Genomic DNA, 8,677 nt, shown 5'->3' with positions numbered 1-8,677 from the left:
CAACACGATAGCTAACAGAATGAAAGTGTCGAGTGTTATGACTTAACTCCTTATTTACTAAAGTCCACTGACAAACAACTCTCTTCCTAGGAACACATTATGGTAACATCTATTATACCACACTTAGAAATTAGAGTTTAAGGTTAACAAGTTCCATTTGTAGTAATGAAACTTCATCAGTTGATTGTTAAATCCAGATACTCGAATAGCGAGATGATTGTTGGCTCCATAGAGTACGAGCAGCAGTGCTAATTAAAGATTACATGAAGAACGCAGACATGCTTGTACATAAAAAAGAAAAGAAAAAAAGGTAAAGTGCAGCCATTATCAACCCACTGCAGGATGGAAGCCTCCTCAACAATTCATGCTGAGGGATATGGACCATAATCTGCCATTCTGATCCAGTGCGGGTTGGCAGATCGACCGTATTCAGCAGTCAGGGGCTTGAACCCCGGTCTACTCAAAGAGCGTGTGCTACTGCACTCCCGCCCCTGACCACTCGGTAACGGAGGCCCTGTATTGCTACATATGCATTATTATCCGATTAATCTATTGTTTATTCATTAATAAGAGGCAAAGAGTTTTTGTTTTACTGTACGAAAGATGCAACAATTTGATTCTTATATCTATCTGTATGCTATAATTGATAAACCATGTTTTGTTTGATCTTCCTTGCCTCTGGCCATTCTCATGCTACACGTTATCCACATGTGGACATGTGTGTGTATAGGTAGGGTGGCTCCTAGAACGTCCGTTCAAATCCACCTCGTTTCTTTGTACGTTGAACAGACTCTGCAAAACAGGCCAGCGTGTAATAGTGCAATGTTCGTGTACTTTAATGCATGTTATGTTGATGTGTTATGCTGACCTCTTGGCTACCCAGAAGCAGCTATCACCTGGAAGGCTGCTTCTAGATACTCGTCCACATCTACTGGAACTGGCCCACGGGAAGGTGGGCCAGTTCCAGTAGATGGGACGCATAAGGTCTCAGGTTATGAGACAACACTTAAAAAAAAAAAAACACGTTATCCACAGCAAGAGTTTTATATTAAAAGAACCACGTTATGCGGCATTTTGAGGTCTAACTAATAGAAATGTTTCAGAATGAATAAACACAACGCTGATTTTGATGTTGCGAGTCTATTCTCCACGATTCAGAATAGCTCTTGAGAACACGAGATTGTTGTCCTAAAATATCAACCATTAGTCGATCATATAAAACAGGTGTTTTCTGGAACATCAATACCCGAATGAACTTGCCCGGAAACATTTTGTATACATTGAATATTGAATAATTGTAAGAGTTGATTGCCTTAATTCCCATTTAATGAATGATGTCCAAGAACCCCTGTGGAACAATAGAGCATTTAGTTATTTTTTTAAGAAGGGCACCTCCATAGCCAGAAGCAGCAGTATGTAGCACATACTGCTGCTTCTGGCATCCTCTCCTAACCAAGGTTCATTGGCGTAAAAGACTTGCCTGGTGCAAAGAACATGCAAATTGAACATTAGAAGACCGGAAGGTGTGCTGGTTGGATGAGTCACATTTTGGCATCAACAACATGAGGCTCTTGATCCATCATGCATGGTATCAAAAGTGTAAGCAGTTGTATGGTGTGGGGCATGTTTCACTGGCAGGAACTTGTACCCCTGGTGCATGTGGAACAAATCAGTGGTCTCCACTATCATCAACTGGTTGTTGACTGTGTACACCCCACTATGTTACATATTTTCGCAAATGGCAATGGTGTCTTCCAAGATGACAATGAGCTGAGCAATCGGGCACCTGTGCAGGAATGGTTTGAGGAACAGTTCTGACTTCCAGCATATTGGCCTCCATACTCCACTGATATCAATCCCATAGAGCACTTGAGGGCCACTACGGAAAGGCATATCAGGCATCTGGATACAGTAATCACCTCCATAGGTGCATTGCTGGGTGCATTACACAGCTTGTGTGGCCATACCTCCCAAACGCTTCCAACATCTTGTTGAATCAATGCCACATCAGATAGCTGCTGTACTGAGAGAAAAAGGAGGACCTACAAAGTATTAGGTAGGTGGTCATAATTCAATGATCACTCAGTGTATAATTTCGTGGACTGATCACATGACTTACTGTCATTGTTAGAAAGATTGGTAATTAACAGCTGTTTTTACAATTGAAGCAATATTGTTTTTTACTGGAGTGCTATCTGAGAATGAAATCACAAATTCCTTTAAACATGTGATAATGCAGTTTAGTTAACTGGGAAAAAATATATATATATAGTTTGTAGTTTTTTCCCAACAATATCAGTTGTTGGGAAATTCCAAAAAATGAAGTTGTTGGTAATGCGGGAGGCACTGAAAATATCTTACATTGTTTTTTTGTGCTTAGACCATTGATCATCCCTTCCCAAAAAAAAAAAAAAAAAAAGTTGTACAATCTACTTGCATTTTGGATAAATGTTATTCCTAAATTATTAGAGAAATACTGAAGGGCCCTATCTGCTTTAGCATGAGACCAAATCATGTTGTACAACCTAGTGTCTAGGGTTGAGAACATCATCATGCAAAACCTTCACTGGTCTCCCAAATTCAACTTTAATAACAATGAATACCTTTTGGATGAACTGGAATGCCAGCTTCAAGCCAGACCAATGCAACTATATTCATTAGCTAAACTGACTGCTGTTTAAAGAGTAATATAACAAGACCAGATATTATCAAAATGTACTTAGGAGATTACTGACAATAATACATTATTTAATTCAAGCAAAAACTGGCCTATACCATTAAAAAAACATATACTGTGTCAGTAAGTTTTTGATATTTTGGCAACTGATAATTTTTGACAGCACAAAGTGTAAAAAAAAAAGTAAAGTGCAGCCATTATCAACCCACTGCAGGATGGAAGCCTCCTCAACAATTCTTGCTGAGGGAAATGGACCATAATCTGCCACGCTGGTCCAGTGCGGGTTGGCAGATCGACCGTATTCAGCAGTCAGGGGTTTGAACCCCGGTCTACTCAAAGAGCGTGTGCTACTGCACTCCCGCTCCTGCCCACTCGGCTACAAAGTGTATTAGTCTATTAATAATTATTTCACCAGCCTGCAGTGGCTGTATCTAACAAGCTTCAAATGAACTGCAACAGCAGCATAGCACAACTTTTTATCCTTTTGATTAGCATAATCAGAATGAAGTCTAAAATTTTGATTAATCTTTCATAATGGCACTATCTGGAGAACAGACACCTGCACGATATGATTGAGGTTTTTAGAGCCTTGAACAGATTCAGAAGGGTCAATGCTGATGACTTCCTTCCTCTTGAAGGGGTGATAAATTCAAATTGATGAATAGATATGCAGAAATTTGCCTACAGCCAGTCGGTTTGTTCCATCAATCAGGTGATTGATGGAACACACTTCCAGCAGGTATTATGATTGTGGATAGTTTGAATAAAGGACGAACTAGGCAAACTATTAAAATGGTTCAGCAGATATGAGAATATTTTTTCCTTCAGCTACAAGCCTGCTTTCTTACATCGTTTACCACTATTAATACTAACACAAACTGAACAGTTTATTAATTCTTATTCATTACAAAAAATATTACCCATTTCCCTGAAGATAGATACCCCCAGAGAAACAAAATCTGCTTGTTCAATGAAAAGAACCAAAACGTTATTTCATGTAAAGGTTTCTATTCCTTTTCTATCTACAAAAGTTGCACTAAACTGTGATTATTACTACTTGATGTAATTTTTTGTATTTTTTTTACAAAAAATTCACACTACACTATCTAGAGGAGGTTGGCATCTTCTGAATTAAAATCATTTCTTTGAAATTAAATTTTTATGTTTTAAATCAACTGACTATAGAAATACAGTAACATATTAAAACAAAAGGTAATACACTGAGTAATAAACTAGGTAATGGGGTTCAGGAGCAAGAAACTGAAGTTTGCTATAAGATTATCTACTTCTAAACATGCATTGCCATATTACAGAAGAGAATACAGATGAATATACAGGAAAGTCTTCAAATGAAAGTCTGACAATCACAATTAACTTTCAAAATGCTTTGTAACAATATCTTTCAAGAAATTTTTTCATTTTGAGTATGAAAATGTACTGCCATATATTTCACAATAAAATGGCCTCTCTCCTCTTTTTTGGTATGAAATAAAAGGAATATTCTGAGATTAACTATGATTGTGAAAATGCTCTGCCACATTTTTCTCAAGCAAATGGCTTCTCCTGAGAATGAACTAACAAATGAGTTTTAAGTTAACTTGATTGTGAAAATGCCTTGGCACATATTTTACAAGAATATGACTTCTCAATGGTATGAATAAATAGGTGTGCTTTTAAATTTCTTAACTGAAAAAATTCCTCGGTCCATATTGCTTAAGAAAATGGCTTTTCTTTGGTATGAACTAACAGGTGTGCTTTGAGATTATGTTTTTGTGAAAATGCTCTATAACAAATTTCACAAGAAAATGGTTTCTCCTGAGAATGAACTAACAAATGCATTTTCAGGTTACTTGATTTTGAAAATGCCTTGCCGCACACATCACAAGAAAATGGTTTCTCCTGCGAATGAACTAAGAAATGGCTTTTCAAGGAACCTGATTGTGAAAATGCCTTGCCACATTTTTCACAAGAAAATGGCTTCTCCTGAGTATGAACTAACAAATGGGTTTTAAGGGAACTTGATCGTGAAAATGCCTTGCCACATATTTCACAAGAAAATTTCTTCTCTCTGGTATGAACTAACAGATGGCTTTTCAGGCTACTTGAGTATGAAAATGCCTTGCCACATACTTCACAACAAAATGGTTTCTCCTGAGTATGAACAAACGAATGGGTTTTAAGGCAACTTGATCGTGAAAATGCCTTGCCACATATTTCACAAGAAAATTTCTTCTCTCTGGTATGAACTGACAGATGTCCTTTTAGGTCACTTGAGTATGAAAATGCCTTGCCACATACTTCACAAAAAAACGGTTTCTCGTGAGTATGAACTAACAAATGAGTTTTCAGGGAAATTGATTGTGAAAATCCAATGCTACATATTTCACAAGAAAATGGCTTCTTCCGATTATGAACTAACAAATGGGTTTCCAAGGAACTTGACTGTAAAAATTCCTTGCCACATATTTCACAAGAAAATTTCTTCTGTTTGATATGAACTAACAAATGTGTTTTCAGGTAACTTGATCGCAAAAATGGCTTGGCACATATTTCACAAGAAAATGGCTTCTTCTGATTATGCATTAACATATGTGTTTTTAGATCAGATGACCTTGAATATGTCTTTGCACATATTTCACACGTAAATGGTTTCTCCTGAGTATGAACTAACAAATGGGTTTTCAGGCTACTTGATTGTGAAAATGCCCTGCCACATATATCACAAGAAAATGGTTTCTCCCCAGTATGAATTAACAAATGGGTTTTCAGGTTACTTGATTGTGAAAATGCCTTTGCACAAATTTCACATATAAACGGTTTCTCCTGAGAATGAACTAACAAGTGGATTTTCAGATTACCTTTTCGTGAAAATGCTTTGTTACATATTTCACAAGAAAAGGGCTTTTCCTGAGTATGAACTAACAAATGTCTATTTAGTTTCGAAGACTGCGAAAATGCCTTGCCACACATTTCACAAGCAAATTGTTTTTCCTGAGTATGAAGGGTTTTCTGACGTGAATAAGTCAATGCTTTACCATATTCTTCTTTCATATTTCTGATATTGTTAATTTTAATTTCTCTTTGAAAATTTTAGAAATTTCTGAATTTTTTTCTTCTTTCAAACTGCCTATGCATTTAACAGAATTCTGTTCATTCAGAATTTATAACATAATTATTTTATATTTCTTGACTTTCATAAATGTGGAGTTTTACACTCTATGAAGATAACTTCAGGGAAGTTAACCTGTAAATACCATATCATGGTGATTCTTACTGAAAGTGTCGATTATTCACTTTGAACTAAGAAATTTTTTGCTTATGAATATTTAAAACACACTAGGCAACACTTTCTATTCTTGCTGTTTCACTCATTTTATTGACTTGAAAACAGTTTCTTCTCCTTGATTCTGAAAAGTGAAAAGAATGAATTAAAAACAATATCTGGATAAATGCAATCAATGTCAAATAATTATCTTATTGCACTTTAAATTTTCACTATTAATTAAACCTTAGGTTTTTCCAATAAACTAACTATAATTTATAGATTCTATGATTTGAGTTACCTTGATTAAGGGTACCTGTGATAGGGTTTTAGGTATTTTTTACAACCATTTGTCCAAAATAAATTCCTGTGTAATTAATTATAAGGGAATTTAAACAGTCTGAGAAGAGTTATCTTCTTATAATTCTACTTGAATAGAGAGGTGGTTGAATTTTCACTGGCAGGAACCCAGATAAGCGTTTAAATACAAAACAGATGATATTCTTTAGTGCTATGAAAGTTTTAATGAAAAGGACCTGGGGGTAATTGTGCAGGCAGATATGAAGTTTTCTGAGCAGTGCAGACAGTCTGCAAGAGTAGCTCGTGGTGTCTTGTCAATGATATACAGGAATTTTTCTAGCAGGGATAAGGAGGTGATTATCCCCTTCTATAAGGCAATGGTCAGGCCACACCTTGAGCTGTATACAGGTCTGGAGGCCTAATTTTAAGAAGGATGTAGAACTGTTGGAACAAGTACAGAGAACTGCAACAAGATTAGAATGGAATGAAGGGTTGCTCTTATGAAGAAAGGCTTAAGTTTTGCAGATTAGTGTCTGGAGACTAGGCACCTGGAAGGTGATCCGATTGCAATTTCTGAATGCAATTTAGCATTAGTAGAGGCATACGATGCAAGAAAGCTTGCTTTCTTGCATCGTATACCTCTACCAATGCTAAAAAAAATGCTAAAGACAGTTGTAGGACTAATGCTATACTGACACCTGAAGATTTCCTAGTAATCTGTGACTATTTCTTTGCACTTCTCATAATGTAAATATAAATGAATTTAGATGTGAATAATGCATGCACTTGTTGAAAGGTAAATTCCTTTCCTTAATCACTATTAATATTGAATGGTGCTCTTTAAAACATTTGGCATCTTTCACTACTTGTGATTTTTTTTACTTATGGTCTTACTCAAGCATATCATGAATAACAGTCTGTAAAAACAAATAAACAGGAACACCTCCATTTGCTTTTGTACAACTTGACATGTTGGGTAATCACACATGAGAACCTTCATTGTTACAAGAAAAATTTCTTCATTATGGCTTATGCCTCACATTGGCAGGCTGGCCTGATAACCATTCTTTCACTTGTTTGGTTAAATTTAGTATATTACTATATGCATAAACACTTGGCAATACTGCCTACTACAGAATTGAAGTACATTACACCGCAGCAAATTTAACAACAGACAAACAATTCGGATTCAAAACAGGGAAATCCACTCTGGATGCACTAGAATATATCATGAATGCCGCGTCAAACTGCCAACGAAAATACCTTCTTCTCATCTCTGTGGACTTGGAAGGGGCGTTCGATGCCCTCTGGTGGCAGAGCATCCTCGCAAGACTAAGAGCTGCCAACCTGCCAACAAACCTATATGGATGCATTCAGAGCTACCTGAACAATAGGAAGATCCTAGTGCAGGCTCCCTACTGTAAGGTTGAACGCCAGGTATACAGAGGCTGCCCTCAGGGCTCTATACTGGGTCCCCTCCTATGGAACTACGTGCTGGATGAGTTCCTCTCCCTGGAACTGGGGGGCGTGCAAGCGCTCGCATATGCAGATGACTGCTCCCTAATCCTCTCTGCTGATTCAAGAGCACAACTGGAAACACTTGCCAACTCAGCACTTTCTACACTAAGAGAGTAGACTGAAATTCATCACCTTAATATCTCTGCCACCAAAACCCAATCTGAAAAACTACGCTGCCATGCTTGCCAGGATTACCCGCCGCGACTGGGAGCTGAAAAGAAGAACCCTAGCAATACTTAACAAAGCAGCCTTTATCCCTGCGATTGCATATGCTTCTGGTGTCTGGCACCATAAGGCCTCTACGGCGGTAAATCGTCGGCTACTCAACATCATTCACCGACCGATTTTATTAACCCTCACCAGAGCGTGCCGCACTGTATCTACTGATGCGCTGCAAGTACTCACTGGGACCCTCCCTCTTGATCTTGAAGTGATTCGCCTAGGCATGTTACAGCAGCTTAGACGCGGAAATCCAACTACCTTCCAGGATCACACCACAGACCCAACTGCAAATTGGACAGTGGAGAAGAAAAGACTCCAGATCTATTTGCGATCAATATGGCAGCAGCGCTGGACGACCTCCACAAAAGGGGAAGTCACACGGAGATTCCTCCCCGATCTGCAACAAATATACCCACAGTATCCGGTATGGCTTTGCCCTGGATTGCACAGCACGTATCTCCTAACAGGACATGGAGCGATCCGCCACAAATTACACCTTCTTGGACTCGAAAACAACCCAATGTGTGCATGTGGCTCTGTGGAGACCTGGGGACACCAGATGTATGACTGCGAATTTTATGAAGATCTTCGTGTTGAATTAATCATCCAAGTGCGCCTTAATCCCAAAAACCGGGAACACTACTTACTGGAAGATGAAGCCTCATATATAGCATTCACCAAGTTTGCCCAGAACCTGT

General features: G+C 38.0%; 1 protein-coding gene across 1 annotated transcript; it reads right to left on the bottom strand.

Annotated features, from left to right (window-relative positions):
- Positions 1–4,270: 4,270 nt before the first annotated feature.
- On the bottom strand, positions 4,271–5,728 carry LOC150075491 (uncharacterized). The gene is made up of 2 exons (XM_090388511.1): positions 4,421–5,728; positions 4,271–4,363 (listed from the first exon to the last, which is right to left on the bottom strand). Exons 1-2 carry the CDS (start codon positions 5,726–5,728, stop codon positions 4,271–4,273), a joined length of 1,401 nt encoding a protein of 466 aa, XP_090244637.1.
- Positions 5,729–8,677: the final 2,949 nt, after the last annotated feature.

Source organism: Mastigoproctus giganteus, chromosome 14 (assembly GCF_048544385.1).
Source record: "Mastigoproctus giganteus isolate SK-2022 chromosome 14, ASM4854438v1, whole genome shotgun sequence".
NCBI classification, from domain to species: domain Eukaryota; kingdom Metazoa; phylum Arthropoda; class Arachnida; order Uropygi; family Thelyphonidae; genus Mastigoproctus; species Mastigoproctus giganteus.
This window is presented reverse-complemented; position numbering and strand designations above follow the sequence as displayed.